Here is a 22,042-nt window from a genome sequence, read left to right on the forward strand (position 1 = left end):
GCCCCAAGGACACCTCGCGGTGGTGGGGAGGAGGAGAAAGGGGCCGCTTGGCCCCTTTCTCCTTTGGTCCGTTGGGCGCAGCCATGTGAAGGCTGCACCCAGTGGACCAAACCAGGAAGGAGCTCCGAAACGGAGCTCCTTCCTGCTCTGCGCTAAGGGTGCAATAAGCAGCCTGGCGCGGAGCGAGGACGTCACGTCCGCTCTGCCTCGTATAGAGGCGCCACGGTCGTGACCTCCTCATGGCGGCGGCCGTGTGGAACGGCTGCTGCCATTTTGTGCGCAGAGCGCGCACTAGGGTTAGGGGGTGTGGAAGCACCGCCCCTTTTTAACTGTAGTACGCGCTCTGCGCGTACTTTCCTGCCTGTTTGTAACGGGCCTGCATTGGTCTTTTTAGCTGCCGCATCACACTGTTCACTCATGTTCAACTTGTGGTCTACGTGGACTCCTAGATCCCTTTCACACGTAGTCTCACTCAACCAGGTGTCTCCCATGCTATATCTGTGCATTTCATTTTTTTGCCCTAAGTGCAGTACCTTACATTTCTCCATGTTGAATTTCATTTTGTTAGCTTTGGCCCAGCTTTCTAGTCTATTCAGGTCATTTTGAATTTTGATCCTGTCCTCTGGGGTATTTGCTACTCCTCCTAATTTGGTGTCATCTGCAAATTTGATAAGTATGCCCCCAATTCTGTCATCCAAGTCACTGATAAAGAAGTTGAATAGCACTGGGACCCCACTGGTCACTTCTCTCCAGGATGAAAAGGAACCATTGTTTAGTACCCTTTGGGTTCGGCCAGTCAACCAATTACAAATCCATGTAACCGTTACCCTGTCTAGCCCACATTTTACAAGCTTGTAAAATCTATATCCCTAAAATGAGGCTATTTTTGTATCGTACAAAATTGGAAGGCTACAGAAATTTGAAGAAACACTTGAAATCCCGAGGTCAAAATAGGAATGTGTGTGAGAGAGAGGGGGGATGGGGAGAAAGAAAAAAACAGATGCCAAGTTTCAGTTTTATTTTAGCAAGACTCATAATGTAAATTGCAATAGAATCATAGAACATAGTAACATAATCTCATAGTTAATTTAACCTCTTATAATGTAATTCTGAGAGCTAGCATGGCATAGTGGTTTGGGCATTGCACTACGAATCTGGAGATGAGGGTTCAATTCCCTGCTTGGCCCATGGAAACCCACTGGGTGGCCTTGGGCGAGTCAAATACTCTCAGCCCGAAAACCCTGTGACAGGTTCACTTTAGGGCTGCCATAAGTCAGAAACGACTTCAAGACACATAACTATAATGCAAATGTAATTGAGCTAGACTTTTTAGCTTATTAATTATTAAACGCTGTGCCAAAGAAACAGCGTGACGACACCCACCATCTGGTCAGGCGTGCATCGGGGCGGAGTCAGGGCATGCAGTATTCAGTCGCCATGCCCCCACTCTACTCTGACGCCATTGTTTCTTGCCAATCTGTTCAGACAGTTACTTAGGAATACTTTTAAGTGTATTAAGCAAACAGTCAGTTTAGATATGGTACATACACGTAAGGAATCCAGATGAGAAATCTGTATGTAGAACTAGAAACTACTGTTAGAACAAAATATGGAGAAACTGAATGGTTCCCAATAGGCAAAAGGGTCAGGCAAGGCTGCATTCTATCACCCTATTTGTTCAAGTTGTATGCAGAAAATATCATATAACGAGCAGGTTTAGACTCATTAAAAGGAGTGAAGGTAGGAAGAAGGAATATCAACAACCTAAGATATGTGGATGACACCATACTACCAGCAGAAAACATCATAGACTTGGAACAATTATTAAGAAGTGTCAAAGAAAAAAAAGTGCAAAGGCAGGCTTACTGCTGAACATAAGGAAAACAAAAATAATGACAACAAAGGATTTACACAAATTCAACCTAGACAATAAAGAAATCAAAATAGTAAGAGTTCCCATGCCCCTGCACAGTCTGCACTTAACAAATCAGAGGAAAACTAGGAATGACAAGGACTGCTATGAAAGAACTAGAAAAAATCATAAAGGGTAAAGATATACAATTGAGCAGTAAAGTTAGAATCGTCCAAACCATTGTATCTGCCATCACTATGTATAGATGTGAGAGTTGGACAATGAAGAAAGCAGACAAAAGGAAAATCAGTTCATTTGAGTTGCGGTGCAGGGGAAGAGTGCTGAAGTTCCCGGGTCAGCCAAAAAGACAAACAAATGGGTCCTCAAAGAGATCAAGCTTGGAATTTCTCTGGATGCCAAGATGATCAAATTGAGGCTGTCATACTTTGGCCACATCATGAGAAGGCATGACTTTGTTAGAAAAGACAATAATACTAGGAAAGATAGAAGAAAGTAGAAAGAGAGGAAGACTATATGCTAGATGGATAGACTTAATTAGGGAGGTCATTGGTCTGAATTTGCAGGATCTAAGCAGAGGAGTGGAGGACAGGGGGTCTTGGAGTGTCTCATTTACAGGGTCGCCATGAGTTGGGGTCAACTTGTGGGCAGTTAACAACATCAACAAAGGAAATCTGCCAGTGTCTTCAGAGTAGGCTCTACTCTAGCACTCTTTTTCCTGCAGCTAAATCCCTGGCAACATCTATATTCTTACACACTAAAGAGTGTGACAAATTGAAACTGTTTTTCCTTTCCTCACTTTCACAATTTTCCTTTTTCTTTTTTTGAAAAGAGCATCTACGTAGGCTGTGTGACAGCTCCTTTTATTCTTCTGTGAAGCACAATGTCGTCTGGAGGTGAGTCACTCACTCTAATCATACAGTAAATACTCCTTACCAGGCAACTTAGCAAATGGAGCCCTCTGGGGGATTTAGCTTAGACTGTTGTCTATATATCAGGAGGATTATAAGGAACACTTTCTTGAGCGTCAAAAAGTATAGCAACATCTTTTCCATTAATACAAGTACAGAATGATCTCTCTCTCTCTCTCTTTTAAAAAGAATCAGTTAGAAGTGCTTTCCATAAGTTTTCCTTATGCTAATATTAAATTTAAAAGTAGAAAGAAAAAGTGGGTTTGCAGAAATCAGTTTTTAAAAATGTCTTGTGCAGTTGATGTATGGCAATTGTTGGCAGTGACAGATGACTGTGTCAGTATGCCATTAGATGGCATTAGACGAGTTGTTTTCAACCTAGTCTACCTCTCAGATAAAAATAAGATTTTTCCATATATACCAAATACCTCCTACAGAAGGAGAAAGTTGCTACTGTCAAGATTGCCAAGAATCCACCTTCTTCAGGCTCCTCCTTCCTCCAGCTCTCAGCTGGAAACAGCCATAACCTCAGGATGTAGCAGAGAGAGTGAAGTAAGGTCACCATTATGTTTGCTGAGAATCTATCTTGTCCTATCTGGAAGAGGCTTCCACAGACAAAGAGGAGAGCCAGGATGATGGGCCCCAGCTGGAATGAGAGGAGACTGGCAGTCCTGCCATGGCAGAAGCAGAGTCCAGTCCATCCTAGACAGCAGCTGCAGATCAGAAGGAAGAGATGGGGCACTTCAAGCTCAGGGAGCAAAAGGTCAGGCAATGGCCAAATTCACTTTAAATACAGGACACTGAGCTAATGAGAACAGATGGCTAATTAATGCTTGTTATAAATTACCTCCCCATTCAATTGCTGCAGAACAACAGCTCTTAAACCTCTGTGCAACATAACTCTGGCTATTTGGATTCTGCTGAGGCCTGCTTTCTCCCATTGAACCTTGGACCATGCTTCTGTTTGTTACCCTATATAAACTTTGGGACTGGACTGGCTTTCCCTACTGTTCTTTTGTGGAGTCCTCACCTGCACACTCACCAGTTTTATACATATATAAACCACCCTTCTAGGATCCTCTAGTATCAGCCATTACATCAGCTACCAAAGAACAGTAATTGATTCTTCAGCAATGGCAGCACAAACAGCAGAAAAATATGGGATATAGATGTTATACTATTGCACAACCTAGTTCAGAAACCTTCAGATTCTTTTTTGTTATGTGGGCTTGACTTGAACTTATGTTGATTCTCTTACAGAGTTTTCTAGGAAAGATGTATTCAGACCAGGTTTGACATTGCCTCCTGCTTAGGCTGAGAGAGTGTGACTTTCCCAAGCTCATCCAAGGATTTCCACAACTGAGTGGGGATTCAAATTCTGGTCTCTTGGAATCCTGGCCTTTTGGAACCATGCTGGATCTTCAGATTCTTTACTCTATGCAAAATATATATACATTTAGTCTTGTCCTAGAATACTTGTCCTAGAATACTTTCCACATCTTGCTAGGTATACGCTGAACTGGACTACTTTATCTCTTCTTTGTGTCTTACAAACTGTAAAGAAGAAGACATACTGTAACAACAGATGTGTCCTGTTGTAGTTTATATTATAAGCATGTTGAACTAACCTTAGATTAATATTTTGAGTTCATTTTCTTGTCTGGACTATCCTGTTTATATTAAATGGCAGGAGGAGATAGAAATGGTTTAATTTACCATCATCTCTTATACTGGTCAAAGACAGAATAAATTTATATTACTATTACTACCATCATCTCCTCTGAACACTGAGAAAAGGCCTCTATGTTTGGGGTGTCTAATCCAGATTAGTTTGGGTTTCCAGAAGAACTACTAATTACTAAAGACCACTGCAGCAGACTTTCTATGAAGAAAGCTAGGATAAAAAGCAACGGCCAGGAGTGCTTGGTACCAACTTAGGTTGATATGCCAGCTGCATCCCTACCTGGACCAAAAGGACCTTGAAGCAGTGGTACACGCACCAGTAATCTCTCGTTTACATGGGGCTACCCTTGTACCAAGTTCGGAAGCTTCAATTGGTTCAAAATGTGGCAGCCAGACTGGTCACCGGTACACCTAGATCTGACCATATAACATCTGTACTAAAATCTCTTCACTGGTTGCTGATCAGCTTCTGGGTGCAGTACAAGGTATTGGTTATTACCTTTAAAGCCCAACATGGCTCAGGCTCGAGTTACCTGTGGGAGCACCTCTCGCTACACAATATGCCCTGCACTCTCAGAACAACCAGGAAGTATTTATTAGAATACCATAAGACCAGGTTAATGACAACTTCCCATAGAGCATTCACTGCTATGGCCCCTAAATTGTGGAATAGCCTACCGGAGGAGATCCGTCTTATTACCACCTTAGATGCCTATAAGAAGGCATTTAAGACGGATCTCTTCCGGCGGGCTTATCCACCCGATCATATATAGGAGATTATTAAAATGAAATGCTCCACTTCAGACTATGATTGTATGATTAATGGATGATTAGATGATGGCATAGATATTTTATTGTACTAATGTTAGCATTTTATTGACTATATTTTTATATTGTACTATGTTGTTTATTGATGTGATCCCACCTTGATCCACAGGGAGAGGCAGGAAATATAAATAAAATATTATTATTATTATTATTATTATTGATACTATCTCCTACCCAGATGCTAAAGATCATGGTAATCACTTAAGGAAGAAGTTATAATGCAAAAAATAAAAATAAAAAAACCCAGCAACATCAGGGACTGCCTGAAGGAAGAGGCCCCTCCCTCCTCAACTGTCATCTTGGCCTCAGAGGGTGCGATCAGGCAGACCCAGCAACATCAAGGACTGCCTGAAGGAAGAGGCCCCTCCCTCTTTTAACTGTCATCTTGGCCTCAGAGGGAGCGATCAGGCAGACCCAGCAACATCAGGGACTGCCTGAAGGACGAGACTTCTCCCGCCTTTAATTGTCACCTTATATTTGTATTGTATTCAATTTTTACTGTACACCGCTATGATCATTGCGGAATAGCGGTCTATAAATAAAACATATTATTATATTATTATTATTAAAATGTATAAATAATGGAAGGATGGACAAATCTGCAACTGAAGCTTACAGGAATAATACAAGGAAAGCTAAAGCTCAGGATGAGCTGAAATTGGCTAAGGAACCAGAAAGCAACAAAAAGGGGGTTGTTTGTTTTTTCAGATATGTTCAAAGCAAGAGATTGGGCAAGGAAACAGTGGGGCCACTGCTCAGTAAGAATGGTTAATAGAAGTGTAGTTTCCAGCTCAAGAGAATATTAATAGTCCCGCTATATTCTGCACTAAGGTGACATCTGGAGTATTGTATTCAATTCTGAGCACCTCATTTGAAGAAGGAGGCAAACAAGTTGGAGTGGGTTCAAAGAAGGGCAACAGATATGGTAAGATTTATGGACAATAAAACATACAAGGAAACTAAGTTGGATATGCTCAGCCTGTTGGAGAGAAGACTGAGAAGACATGAATGCACTCTTTAAATATGTAAAGAACTGTCACTAGAAGAGGGGGGAAGTTTGTTCTTTTCTGCCACAGAGGGTAGGACCAGGTCTAATGGTTTGAAGTTACAGGAGGATAGATTTCAATTGAACATAAGAAACATGATGGTAAGAGCAGTCTGCCAATTTAGCTGGAGAGGTGGTGGAGTCTCTCTCTCTAGACGTCTTTAGAAAGAAGCTGGGCAGCTATGTGATAGGAATGGTCTAGGTCAGGCATAAATAACTGCATGGGGGGGGGGGCGTTTTTACTTTCTATGCCTGCTTGGTGGACCATACTGACACAGCGTGCCTGAAGTGATGCGACATCACTTTCATGTCTTTGGGGCCAATTTTCAGTTAATTTTTGTTTGTGTGTGTCTCTGTTTAGGAGGCTTGGGGGATCTGGGGGGATTAGGGGAAGCAAACTACTGCATTTTAAAGTGGTTTAGGACAATCTGAATCCGATTTTGAGAAAAAGGTGGGATATAAATCCCATAAATAAATAAATAAATAAATAAATAAATAAATAAATAAATTTTGGGCCAGTTAGAGGGCAAAGATCACACAAAATTATTTTTAATTTTTGGGCACATCTGTGGACTTTGGAGCCTCACAAGAACCACATTTAGGGGTCCCAAGGGCCACATGGAGGTTTGCCCACTTCTGCTTGACAGTTTCTTCCAACTCTACAATTCTATACTTAACTCAGGGTCAGAAGTATCCTGTGAGATGAACTCCAGGATATCTGTAATTAGGATGTAGAATGTAGTTATGTAGAATCTTATGAACGACCTTGTTTGTTCTAGATCCTTGGAGGAAGGGTAACAAATGTGTTAAATATATCATTATGTATCATTATCACTAGATCATCTGGGTATCACCATCACTAGGCTGCATCACTAGAGCTGAACAGGAATGTTGGCACAAAGGAGGGAAAGGGATGCTCTTTCCAAAATTTTCAGGAACGATAAAACATAGATTCTGCATTTGACTATTTTTGAGGGGTGCCAAAAAATGAGGTAGGGGAGCTGTTTGGCCCATTGTGTGGAGAAAGAAGGGCAAGAACAGACAGTGAAACCACACAATACAGTATAGGAAGTAAGTGTCCTGTTTAAGGATGGCTATGCTCGAGAGTTCACCGAAAGTCTACAGGAACAGACAGTGGGGAAAACAAGCTAGTCCAGGGCGCACATGGGAAGTCAGCAAAACCAAGTGTGTGTCTGAGGCAATCCCAGGTCTAAATATAAAAAGCAGTCTTAAGCAGAGTCCAGTGCCAGTCAGAGTGCCACGAGAACATAATCCAATGAACAAGCCTCCTATACAGCTTATGTTCATTTTATCTCAAAACGTATCTCCTCCACGAGCCTGCCCAAATCCTGAGAGCTTCAAAAAGGCTCTTCTTTCAATCCCACCACTTTCACAGGTGCAATTGGCAGGAAAATAAGGCAAGACCTTCTCTGTAGCTGCCCCGAGACTGTGGACTTCCCTCCCTGGGGAGGCTAGGATAACCCCTCCCTGCGGTCCTCCTGATGGCAGAAGAATGTTTATTATTATTATTATTATTCACAGAGGCTTTTAGAACTGAAAGCTTTTAAGAAAAGGGCTTAAGCGGATGCTGTATTGTCTCAAATTGTACTGCTTTAATTGTTTTTAAAGTATATGTTTTAAATATGGTTAACATTTTAATTCTAATTTAATGTTGACTCTGTGTGTGATTTTAATTATATTGTAATCATTTTAATTCATAAGCCAGCTCAAATAACAACAACAACAATAATTACACTGCATTCCATCAATCCAGAGCTAGAAGGCCACACAGGGAGTTTTGATGCTATTGCCTACAGGAAAAAAAATGGCCATGGCTGTGCTAAATTACAGCGAACTGTAAATCAGCACAGCAGGCCTAATTATTTCAGTGTTTTCCTTTCAAGGCAGATCAGGGGATTTCCTGTTTCTTTGCAACTGGTATTTCAGTCTAGGATGCTCCACAGGAAGAAGTGGCTGCTATATCTAATTTGTAATCTTTAGAAGCTGCATGATGGGGCAGCCTGGGCTATGCTTCCATGGGTTCGAGGGTAGAATTGCCAGACCCCTCTGGCTTTGACTGGAACCTGTTATCTTGGCTCTCCTCTTCCTTCCTCATCTAAGGAGGCTTCCACTGAATAGCACATGACACAGCAGGGTTGATTCAACAATATGGACATTTCCCCCCTCCCCCTCAACCTGCCTAGTCACACTGTATGCCTCAACAACGTTCCTCAGTGACACTGTCAATTTGACTGGTGACAGGGCATCATGAAGCTATCACACTCCTGAGATGATTCTAGTTGGTAGAGATCATCTTGCCCAAGACCCATTCATCTTTTGAAAAATTGAATCAAAAGAATCTGTTAAGACCAGCGCCAAATTTTACTAGAGGAAAAGGAATAGGAATGTCCTGTAAAGACATCTGTATATCAGAGGTGGGAATGACATGGCCCTCCAGATATTGTTGGATTCAACTCTCAACATCCCTTACCATTGGCTATGCTGGCTATAGCTGCTGGCAGTTAAAATCAATATGCAGGATCTAAGCTGAGCAATGGAGGACAGAGGGTCTTGGAGATGTCTCATCCACAGGATTACCATGAGTGAGGGTCAATTCAAGAGTAGTTAATCTGGACAGCCACATGATTCCTACCCAAGCCATAGGGAAATCAAATCAGGTGGGCATTTGGCTCAGTCCTAATTTTAACAGCGAATGAACTCTGACAAGGAAGAAACTATTTAAATAGATTCCAACATCCCCTTTCCATTCTTTTATTTGAATATATTACAGTGCAGAGGCTATAGATAAAATTATCTGAAACATAGCTTTATTTTTAAATACTGGTAAGTCAGAGATGAAAGACAGAGAAATCCATTTCAGGGATGGGCAAGTGTGTTCCTTCAAATGTTGTTGGACTGCAACTCCCATAATCATTCCCCATTAGCTATGTGGGCCAAGGCTGATAGAAGCTGTAGCTAAATACCCCCCCCCCCTCTCTCTCTCTCTCACACACACACACACTGCACTTACCTGTATGATTTGAAAACTGGACAGAATTCACAGTATCTATTTCAAAGCCCAAAACCTGCAATAGTACAAGAGAGGAACAATAATTATAGGTAGAATTTTCCCTTGTTACAGAAAAGCAACATTATCTTTGCATGACTTATCATAAATTTAATATACTGGTTTTACTAAAAGTAAAAAATGAGTAACTAAACAAAGGCTGCTAAAAATGAATAGCAGGCAGAGTGACAAACTAAAAGATTATATAAGCTTTACAATGTTCCTTCTCAAGAAGATACCACTGCAGTTGTAATTTAAGGGAGGAAAACATACAGGGAGAAAAAGTGACTATGGCCCTGCACAGAACGGCACTTTGGGCCAGCTGGGGAGCGGAGTCGGGGTGTAGCGTCTCCACAACGCATGCCCTGGCTCAGCCCCCAGAGTGCCATGACGCTGTGCGCTGCTCCACACTGTACACAGCGCTCCTCCGGTGCTGTGTCCATACCACTCAGCATCAAAGGAGCGCCATATTGCCGATCTGCCTTGGTCCAGGCCTTGGAGGTGGAGAAGAACTGCTGGACCTGATCCCATTCCCCACCACCACTCCCCTCTCCTTTTGTGTCGTGTCTTCTTAGATTGTAAGCCTGAGGGCAGGGAACCGTCTAACTAAAGGATTGTATATACAGCGCTGTGTAAATTTACAGCGCTTTATAAATAAAAGATAATAATAATAATAATAATAATAATAATAATAATAATAGCCGAGGCGCTGTGGCTATTATGCTATTATGCCCTTTCCCAGAATTCCATGGGAATGAGCCATGTGAATTAAAGTGGTGTCAAACTGTATTATTTCTGCAGTGTGGATGCAGTCTATGTAGTTCTCAGGATTCTGGGGGCCTAAAAGGAGAACCACCAGGAGAATAAAGAAGGTATATTGTTTTAGAGCCAACATTAAGATGCTCCAAGAATAACAAAAACATAAAAAATCCCTTCTCATTTCGGTATTTGAATCTCAAATTCCACAGAGCTATCTTAGCATATACATTTTAAAAACCCATCCTTGAAAACAACCTGTGGTGGAGAATGCACATGCAGTAAATATTAGTTCTTACTTTTAGACATTGGTTTAAACGGTAGCAAGGGAGATGATATTGAAAATGTTTTGTCTGATGTTTAAGCCAGGTTACGTTTTCATTCACTGCTATAGAACATAGCAAACGTGACAGGGAAAGGGGGGGGGGAATCTGACATTTAAGATATTTGCTCTCTTTTGTCCCCTTTGGTAAGACAAAATAATCTGCTCAAAAGGAAAGCTACTATATACAGCACAGTGAGTCATAGGGAGACAATAATGATGATGCAGAAATAATTGTCTATGATCCATTTTCAGGCAATTTGCTGGCAGGTTAATTTAAACTTCTGCAGTCATACTGTACAGCGTCTCTTCCCTCATACGAGAGAGGAAACCCTCACGACTAGGCCAGAAATAAGAATACTGCACATGCACTCCCACAAATTACCCAACAACCTCAGTCTCTGGGCCATTGCCAGAGGGAAGTATATGGACTGGAAGTCTTTCTCTATCACAGTCAATGAAACATCAACCATTGAGTTTCTATGTGTCTCCATGCAGTGATTTTCAAACTTTGGTACTCCAGGTATTTTGGAGGTCAGCTCCCAGAATTCCTAACTTTTGGCTAAGGTGGCTGGGGATTTTGGGAACTGAGGTCCAAAACACCGAGAGGACCAAACCTTGGGAATCACTGCTACCTGTAAAGACCTAAACTGTATCACAGTTCACTTCACAGTCCCCTTTCTCTGACACATCTGCATATAGTGTCAATGATAGAGAACTGCTCCAAGCTGGAATATTTTGTTTTTTTTTGTGGGTTTTTCAGGCTATGTGGCCATGTTCTAGAAGATTTTCTTCCTGACATTTCACCTGACGTTTCAGAAAAGATGCCAGCCACAGATGCTGGTGAAATGTCAGGAAGAAAATCTCCTAGAACATGGCCACATAGCCCAAAAAAACCCACAAAAAGCATGGATGCTGGCCATGAAAGCCTTCGACTTCACACTGGAATATTTTGGCCTTATTAACCATTTAATTTAATTTAACCATTTGATTTTTCTTTCATAGCAAAGAAAAATTAAAGGTAGCTGTCAAATAAAAGAATCATAACGTTGGAAGAGATTTCACCATGACTGTGTATCAATCAAGATGACCACCAAGATGTTTCAAGTCTAAAGATTCCTCCAAAATTTCAGCTATTCAAAGAATAAGGTGGATGACAAGCACTAACTGCAGTGCTTCACCAGTATTTTAAAAAAAAACCTTCCAGTGGCTTCCTCTTTGTTTCTGGACACAAATTCAAAATGCTGGTTTAACTTTTAAAGTACTGTATGACTTGGGACCTGAACTCCTGGAAAACTATCTTCTCCCATGTGAAGAGTGTTAAGATTGTCTTCAGATGCCTTTTTCTGAGTGGCAAGATACTTTTCTTGGCAAAACTGGCAGGGAGATTATAGCAGCTGTAGTCCAATCAAGTAAATTCCCCAGATTTTGATTGTGGTTGTAGTCAAACCAAGTTGTAGACTAACCAAGGCGGTGGGTGTCTTTTCAATGGTGGTATCTGGTTATGAAATGCCCACTCCAGAAACCACTGTTGCCTTTGTTATTAAGTTTCAGGTACCAGTTTAACTGCCTGAGAAGGGACTAAAATGTACCATTTATTTATTTATTTATTTATTTATTTATTTATTTATTTAATTTGTATCCCACTTTTCTCCCAAAACTGGTGCCCAAAGAGATGAACAGCAACACCAAGCATGGGGCAAGGAAGAGAAAGACAATGGAATTGTCCTCAGTTATAAAATGTATGGGGAGGACTGAGCCTCCTACCACCACCCCAGCCACAATATTTGCATATAGTCTTCCTAAGAAGAAATTCACAGTAAGAACAATGCATCAATTGATATAATGCTAAAATCATGCGGGGTTGGGGGGTGAGGGAAACAATTTTCTCTCATAATTTTCAACATTCCCTACCTATTGCATTCCTGAGCACAGTCACACTCATCTGTTTCATTTAATAATACTTAATAATACTTATTTATTTATACCCCGCTCTTCAACCAAGGCTATAAAAGCGACTTACAATTTGTTAATTAGCATTTCATTTAAACAACAAGGTTACCAATCAGATCATCAGCATAACTTCTACTTATGCTGACCCTATGAATGTCACACTTCAAAGAACTCCGGACATGAACATCCTTGCTCAGGTCTTGTGAACTCAGGGCTGTAGCTCCCTTTATTCAATTGAGTCCATCTTCTTTTCCTGCTGTCTTCCACTGCACTGAGCAATACCACCTTTTCCATTGAGTCATGTGGTCTCATGGTCTGTCCAAAGTACAGACAATGGGTTCCCATGGCTGAGTGGGGATTTGAACCCTGGCACCCCACAGTCCTAAACCAACACTCAGATTGCTACACCACATGGCTCACCCAATGGCAGTGTGGATAGGGAGGATTACCTACCCAATGGATCCAATGCACCAAGAGCCTGGTGGAAATACTACTATCAGTAGATTTATTCCCTTGGAGCTTTCTGTGGCCAGTGGAGCTCTTCACCACAAGTAAAAGGGCACCTCTGACACATTTTAACACTGCTAGGACAGCTGCTAAAAGGGAGCTATTTTTTTAAAAAAAACTACTTTTGTTGTATATCACTTAAGCATCCCTCCCCCAATTTATATTTAAGAGGCTTTTTAAACAAAATGAAGCAGAATCCTCTCTCAACAGCACCACATACTCTCACCCATAATGACAGAAGTATGGCTAACAATGACATTAATAAGGGGTGGAGCCATGACTATGAATTATATATACAATATATAAAACTGAATATAAAGCTCACCATATTTAATATTGATTCCAACGTGGCACATGTACAACTATGTACAACTAATGTTTTCTAGATTAACTTTTCTAATTTTCTTATTTACTTTTCTCACTCTTTTATTTAGTATTAAAAACTTTGATACAAATTATTATTTTTTAAATTCCATGTGCTATCAACATTAGTATAGTTTCTTTGCTGTGACCTCTAATTGTGAGTAATCATAACAATGTCAGTCAGTTAAAAGCCTGAGTGGAATGACCAAATAATTATGAAACAAGACCCATAAGGTCATTTCATACAGTTTAATTGGAGAAGAAAGAAGTCAAGCTGGTAATCATTTGTCATGGTTCACTAAAGCAAGCAGTAACTATGGTTATTGCCTGATAAAAGCAGTCAAGGCCACATCAAAATCACCACTGATTGCCTTCCAGGCTATTGCTTTGTGATGAATGCCCTCTAGCCAGGGACTGAATTCTTCACCTGTCACTGGCTACCCGCTCACAACTTTATGCACTTAGTCAATATGTTCCGAGTTGCATTGCACAATCTGTCTGCTCTGTATAATTCCAAGCAAGCTGTTTTCCTTCAATGGCCATTTGGAATTTAGCCAGTCTATATATCAAAATCTTCCTCTTAGAAACAGGGATACCGAAAGTACTAGCAAAATAATTACAGAGCCTAAACTCCTAGAAGAGAAAACATTTTCATAGTAGTAAGTTAAATACCATCTTCATACTAAACAGAGGATGCCACTATCAGGGGAAAAAGTGTCTACTTTGCGCTGAATTATAGCTTTGATTAAATAGTCATTAGAAACAAGAAAAAGGCATCACTGCAATTTCTAATAGATACAGATAGCCAAACAACTAAGTCAAAGCATTTATTGGTTGTACAACAGCAGGTTTAAATTGCCTCATATATCATTGTCTGAATTCAATCCAAAAGGTTCACAGTGAAAATGGAAACCTAAAAACGAGTCCAATACTAAATGATCTCCTCGCCCATACCCTGTGTATGAGAGAAATCACTTCTGAACATTCATGGGGCAGTCTGATTCAAAGTTATACCTCCATTCCCTTGCACCACATTGAATACCACTCCAGAGAAAATTCCACCTTAGGAATTACACTCTGCATGGCTCTTTCAAGCCTTACAAACAGGACCTATTACACATACCTGTCCCAATCTAAGGAGGTTAGTAATATTGAAAGTAATGAAACATAGGTTGGTCATAGACTGGTAGCTTGTTCATTGGGACTTTAGCAGTATCACTTCTGGATCAGGATCATTCACCCTAACAAATGATGTATCCAAATTTAAATGCACTTGGCATGTGTACTGTCAAAACAGAGGTATTGAGGTATACATTACTGTAGACTGACCAAGGCTATGTAAGAGCATAGCAGCAAAGGGCACCTTTCTCTCTGTCAAAGGACACAGAAGTGAAAGGAGAGGCAAATTTTAGAAGTTGGCAGAAAATTCCACAAGCACACCTCTCTCTCTCTCTAGCAATAAAAATAATAACTAACCATGTGTTGCTCATTCATGACATCCAAAATCATCCCACAAAGGTGATCATGACACTTTGCCTAGAGCTATGGCTTATACTGAGGCTGATCATGACTTCAGTGATATACTGAATTTAACAAGAAAGGTACATTTCTTAATGTACATTGCAACACTTTGCAGCTGGATTACACAGTCATTCCCATCCTTTTATTTGCAAAAGGTTTCTTCCTGAAAGCATTATAGTCATTTGCAGTTCAGTATGTACATTTGTACACACACATTAGGCATACAATCTTACATAGAACTGAGGGTTAGGGATATAATCTCTATTTCTAGCACTGAAACTACTGAATCTAACATATGCAAGCACATCACCCTATAGTGCATAATTTGATAGCCTCAAATTACATGTATTCAAAGTCTTCTTTGGCTCAAATCACAAACTAAAATAAAAACAAAACAAAAATATTTTCCCATAGTTCTAAACTGGTGTATGCATGTGCATATATGCTTGCAAAAGAGAGAGGGAACTCACCCAAGCATTCTCACTCTGGTGCTTGGGTATGGGCACGAGAAGAAGGCTATATGTTGCCTAGGCAACTATGAAATGCTCTTTTTCCTTATCAATACAACAAACTACCCTGCATCAAATGACTTTTGGCAAATGCTTCACATGATAAGGGTAAGATTTCATGTGGAGGTGGTGTTGTGGATATGGCATCAAAAAAAGAAACTGCCAAAGCCAGAAAAAAAGTCCAATATGGCTCCTATACTTTTTTGCCTAGTCCCCCTATGTGCTCAGTTCCAGTAACAGACAGTGGAGCATCCTGATCAGCTTCATATATCAAGTCAGGCCACTGATCCATCTAGCTCAGTGTAATCTAGACTGTCTACATTGGAGGACAATTGGTTTCAGATAGGAGTCTTGCAGATATGCCCTTCAGGTCCAAGCCCATTGGGAATGGATGTCATTAACCATTATGCAATAAATACCAGCCACAGTTGTTCTCAGCTTATCATTTAAACACATATTGTTGTTTGTTGTTGTGTGCCTTCAGGTCATTTTATGGCGACCCTAAAACTATCATGGGGTTTTCTTAGCAAGATTTGTTCAGAAGAGGTTTGTCATTCCCTTCCCCTGAGGCTGAGGGTAGGTGACTTGCCCAAGGCCACCCAGTGGGTTCCATGGCAGAGCTGGGAATCAAACCCTGGTCTCCAGGGTCATAGTCCAGCACTCAAACCAATATGCCACATTAGGCATATGAAAGTTGAAAAAAAAAGTTTCCTGTATCATAAATCAATGAACATTTGCTTAAAAACAAATTAAAAATGTTCATTCCCCCAAGTTTCTTTAAAAAAGTCACCCCCAAATAAAAAAAATCATATTACAGTATTAGCGCATACGAGGTATATTATGTAGTGTAGTATATACTGTATAACTGGCTATACAAGTATTATTTTGTGTAAATATACACAATTATTTTAAATTATTCATAATTTTATAATTTATACATTTATAGAACACCTATTTTGAGCTTTATAAACATGATTTAAACGGTTTAGAACATGTTTAAACCTGTTTTTTTTGTATTTCTTTAATAATGTAAAGCAATATCGCACATGAAGAGTTACAATACCATACAGAAGAACAAACATACTTGGACCAATTATCTTGTTAAATTTCAGCTGTTCCATAAAAAAAAAAAGAAGTAATGTTAGAGAAGTATGATGAAATGAAAACACAGTTTGTTAATGGTACAGATAAAATCATAGATTTATCGGGATGGAGAAACGATGTGAAGTTTTTGTTTCATTTAACACGGGGTTTCCGATTCTATGAATAAAGAAGGTAATTTTCTTTCATCAACTTTTACAAAATCCCAAACATCAGTAATGCCAGGTGGAATTCATGAGCAATTCTTGCTATCCTGGCATTTATTTTAATACCATCAACAAGACCTACTTTGCGGAAAGCTTGCAGATTTATTTCATATAAGTGGGCAGATTATTGGTTCACAGATCAAATATATAATGAAAGTGATTTTGAAAACCTGTCTGCAGTACTGACACTTTACAATAAAGCTTTACAAACATTGACCAATCACCGAAAACAGGAGCCATCAGCTATAGAAATAGCAAGAAGCAATCAGTGCCCAGAAAGAACTATTAAAGTAATGCAAGAAGTGTATGAAGTTTGCAAAGACAAGGACAAACGGCAACTACAGTTCATCTGAAGTAATAAGAAATGAAAAAAATTGTTTTTTGTAAAGGTATAGTGTTTAAATGTTTATAGTAGAACAGTACATGTTATCTGGCAACTCTAAACTTCAGATAGTTTGTTTGCAAACATGTGCTCTACCACTGACCTGTATGACCCTTCCTTTGAAGGTTCCTTGCAGAGTGGGAAGTGTAGGGAAAAGAGGCAGCAGCACCTGATTCAATGATGGAGTTCATTAAAAAGTTTTTGGATAAACAACAAATCCCAGTCAGTAATGAAGTTGAAAAGAAAGAACAGAATAAAAGAATAACAAATACAGAAATTGTGGAAGCAATTAAAAAACCAAAAAACAGGGAAAGCTCTGGGACCACACGGTTTTACATCGTTACACTACATACAGGATTTTGTAGAAGCCACTCGCTTTCATTCTATCTAATATAGGGACAATGCCACATCTTCATTTATTTTTTTTTATTTAAATTTAATTTTCTACATTTGTGCAGAAAAGTCTGTAAGTGTGGAAGCCCACATACCAAAAACTGCAAGGCAAACGCAATTAATAAATGCTGCTTTGTTTAGTCCACCACATACTATACTCCCAGCTGCTTGATCCCATAAGTGTAAATGGCAAGTAGTGTGACAGAGTGGCATTTTACTGATTTGATAATGCCTTGCAAGCAAGGCACAACTCCTCTACCAGAACATTCCCAAGGCCTATGAAGTGTCCCAGCACATATCACCACACTGATAAGAGAATTTTTAAGAGACCACATTTGAATAAATATGCCTTTTTTTAATGTATCACAGTGGCAGATTAGCTGTTAATTTCCAGACAGAAACTGTAGAATCCAATTAGATACAGCACTCTTCTCAAGGCTTTCTGCATGTCTCTTTTACTAAAATTACTATAAAGCAGCCAGTGTTGTCCTGCAGGCAGGCAAGACTTTGACTGGAAGATTAATATTTTATTTTTTAAAATGGATGCAGGCCATTTGAGAGTTATTGTGATTTCAAAACAAGCAATCAATTTTAGATACAGGGGAGGAGAATTCTGTCTTATTAAACTGCAGTTCTCAATAGCTGAGATGAGATTACCCCCCTCCCCAGATTTTCTGGGACTGTCAAGTAAAATTAATGAGACTGTGAGATATACAGTTTCATATCTACAGCCAGATTTTATAAATATACTTTATACCATTGTCCCACCACCAGACGTGGATGCCACCTCGGGGGGATTATAATGGCTCATTTGAATACTTGATTCATTTTTTTCAAATAGGAAAATGGAAACTTTTCATTCCTCAACCCTTAGGCAGGGCTAAAAGCTTCCAAAACATGGAGAAAGAAAAGTTAAATCCAAATCAATAAGCTCTGGCCAGATGTTGCCATCTTTTCCCCTGGAAAGCCAAGAAAATATGAAAAATAAGGATTCCTTGCCCAGCTTCAGGCAACAGAAGTTTCCCCTTCTATTCATACTTTATTTATTGCATGCTCAACACTAGAAAACAGTAGGGAAAGACCCCACTATATCTGCTTGCATGCTATGTTTGGATTAAATATGTCACAAGTCCCCCTTAGAATTCATCAAAACTAAAATAACACACTTTTTTTTAAAAAAAAGGAAAGAAACCACTTCATTTCAGCTAATTAAAAGAAGTCACTGGACCAATTCATTACATTTGCCATTACTATAACAAGACTTAGCCACTGTTGGCATCTGCACACAAATTACACTAATGCGTCATTTTCTTCTTTTCTTTAACCCTAAAGCAATTAATCTTAGGTACAACTAGTTCCTCTTTTGTTGCTGATGAGTACCTACCAGTTGTTTCTGACTTATGGCAAACCTAAGCCGAAACTATCATAAGGATTTCTTGGCAAGACTGATTCAGAGTGGGCTTATCATTGTCCTCCTCTGAGTCTGAGAGAATGTGACCTGAGTAAGTTCACCTAATGTTGCAAGATCTGTTCATAGGGCGTTTGCCATTGCCTTCCTTTGAGGTTCAAACAGAATGAGTTGCCAAAGGTCACCCATTGGGTTTCAATGGCTAAATAGGGATCTGAACTCTGGTCTCCCAGAATCATAGTCCAACACACAAACTGTTACACCATGCTGGCTCTCAACTAATTCCTAGTCTGTGTTAAAAGTCTATCTGGCGTACCATGAAATAGTCACAGAAGCAACAGTGAAAAAGAATTGTTACTGTAAAAAGACCCTCTTTCAGAACAATGGAAAAGTTAATTTTAGCATACAATGAAGAGAGAAACCATTTATTAGTAGGTGTAGATCCCAACCCAGACAAGTAGGTGCAGTGATGGGCATTAAATATCTTGTAAAGAGGAGCCAAAATTCTGTCCCCTGTTGAAGTTGGAAAAAAATCCATGAGGTTATACAAGTTCATAGGAAAGAAGAAGGAAAAATTTGGCTACCAAGTATGTGCAGTATATCATCTATGGAGAAACCAGTTCACAGAGATGCATGTGCACCTGAATCGGAATCTTGGAAAAGTTACTTTTTGGGTTATAGTTCAAAGGTTATTCCAGGTGGCATGGCCACAAGGCATATCTATGACCACTGGCCATGCTAGCTGGGGGATTCTGGGAATTATAGTCCAAAAAAGTAATTTTTTGAAGCTCTAATCTGAATTTCAGGCATCGCCTAGATATGCCTGCCTTTTGGTTTGCCAGATAAAATAAGAGACAGGGCTCCTGCCCCATTACTGACTTTACAGACAATGCAATTTTTGTAGGTACTGTTTGAATGGCCTGCTGAACATAATCATTGTCAAACCTAGACCCTTGAGAGTTTCTTGTCCAACTACTTTTTGGTGCTGTAGACTACAGGTGTGCTATACTGTGGAGGGAAAGGGGAAACTGAGATTTATGGGGCTGTAAGTCTAGATTAAACATGTGATCAACATGACTCGATCTCAGAAATCCTACCCTCGGGAAAAGAAGAAGAAGCCAGACAAGACTTTACATGCCTGCTCAACTAGGCCTCTCTCCTCACAGAGACAGAGAAACTGCACAGCAAAACATAATGGCCAGCACAGATCAACCAGTCATAAGTTGGTACAACCCAATAGCTTGTTCTCCATTATTTAACACAGCACATCAACGTGATATATTAGTATTAGATGGTTTGGCTGCAATTGCAAGAATACAGTAAGGCACCAAAAACTCATTAAGATTTGGGAGATATATTACCTGAGAAATAATGCATTACAGTGTATAGTCAACTGATAAGAAACAAAGCAACAATAAAGCATCACACTGGGAAGAGGTATTGAGTTAGCTATTTCAGGATTTAAAGGAGCAATAATGCTGATTCATGTAGTCTATTTTTGACCTTGAAGAGGTCACAAGTGTCCAAAAAGCAACTGCCCAAATTTAAATCTTTACAGATTTACAGCTATATAGCTTGTAGTAGTGGTGGTGGTGGTGGTAGTAATTTTATCCCACCTTTTTCCCAGTTCAAGTCTCAAAGCATCTTACAACAAATTAAAAAACACGTGGTTAAAAATTAACAAGATACAAAACTTACCATACCATACCATAACCTTTATTAGGCATCTCAATAAAAAAAAACATCATACAAAGTTAAAATTTTAAACTAAAATTATTAACATAAATACTATAAAATTCCGTCCGTATAACATGTAATTCTATGGATTACAGTTGTTCAATTTATACCAAATTTTTGTTGCCTCCATTAGAAAATTTGCCATCACTCGTGTAATCTGCTCATTGCTATCCTCCAATAAATGCACTAAAGTTATATCCATTACACAGAAGTTCATTTCCATTAGTTTCTTTATCAAATTCTTTCTCGGTTTTTGATATAATGGGCAAAGAAAAACAATATGTTGGAGGGTGTCAGGAACTGCCTCACATATACAAAGACGATTGACAAATGGGATTTTCATATATCTCCCCTTAGTAACACATGACGGATGGATGTTCAGCCTTGCAAAAAGGAAGGCTTTCCTCGCAGCCTGAAGGGACAACGATTGAAAATATTTTGGTATCTCACCACAACAGGGGGAAATGCCAAATACAAAAGGGGAGCATACTCTGGGAGAGGTAGAATAAATTTCCTTATGTTCCCAACTCAGCAAACAATCCTTAATTGTCTTGAAGCACTCGTGCTCCGTCAAAAGGAGTAAAGAGTCCAGATTTAAACCCTTTAATTTTAGATTGTCTTCAAAGGCTTTAGACCAACTAGTATAATAATTATCAGATAAAAGAAACCCAATTAAACTAGATCTATTTGGTCTATAATGAATTTTAAGCCAATATTTATATGCCATCAACCAGGCAGTGGTTTCAAGTGTAACCAAACCAAGCTCGTCATATAGCGTTAAATAATGAACACATGACGGAATAGATAGCAATTTCCTACAAAACCGAGATTGTACATTTTCAACCTCCTTATTGAAAGCTGTTACCCATACAGATATACTATATAATATTTGAGGTCTAATTTTGGTTTTATAGATTTTCAAGGCTGCAAGGACATCTTGATTTCCCTTCTTATAATAAAAGGATTGTAACATTGCCAACGCTCTTTTCCCAGAATGTATAACCTTTTCTCTCTGCTTTACCCAAAGACCATTATAATGGAATAGAACTCCCAAATATGTATACATTTTTACCTGTTCTATAGATTGATTATTCATCTTCCATTTCCTTGGAGTGAATCCTTTTGAAAATACCAAGACCTTTGATTTGTTAACATTAATCTGTAGGTGAAACCTAACACAATATTCACTGAATCTATTCAGGGCTCTCTTTAAGCCCACCTGAGTCCGCGACAATAATACAGTGTCATCAGCATATTGTAACACTAAAAGTGGGCGATTTCCTAACATAGGAGGATGGGTGTCAACCGATGACATGAAATTTGGGAGATCTGCTACAAATAAATTAAATAGATGAGGAGCTAGGACACAGCCTTGCCTTACTCCTATTCCTGAATAGATTGGGTCCGTTAAATGACCACTTTCAGTAAATTTTACCCTACAGCGATTGTTGGTATGAATTTGGCTCAACAAAAACAGGAG

At 39.5% G+C, this 22,042-nt stretch overlaps 1 protein-coding gene across 2 annotated transcripts in view; it reads right to left on the reverse strand.

Moving 5' to 3' along the window:
• Nucleotides 1-22,042, reverse strand: part of LOC149319534 (pyridoxal kinase-like) — a 73,189-nt gene that overhangs the window by 34,826 nt on the left and 16,321 nt on the right. The window contains exons 2-3 of one of the 2 annotated variants that reach the window (XM_089511918.1): nt 17,128-17,193; nt 9,369-9,423 (exon numbers count right to left, since the gene is read on the reverse strand). In XM_089511918.1, the coding sequence (XP_089368044.1) occupies nt 9,369-9,423; nt 17,128-17,193 (121 nt within the window). The remainder of the gene's footprint in view (nt 1-9,368; nt 9,424-17,127; nt 17,194-22,042) is intronic. The other variant, XM_089511919.1, reaches the window with a different exon arrangement.

Source organism: Sceloporus occidentalis, unplaced genomic scaffold (genome assembly GCF_023333645.1).
Source record: "Sceloporus occidentalis isolate IW3139 unplaced genomic scaffold, rSceOcc1.0.p SCAF_2, whole genome shotgun sequence".
NCBI lineage: Eukaryota > Metazoa > Chordata > Lepidosauria > Squamata > Phrynosomatidae > Sceloporus > Sceloporus occidentalis.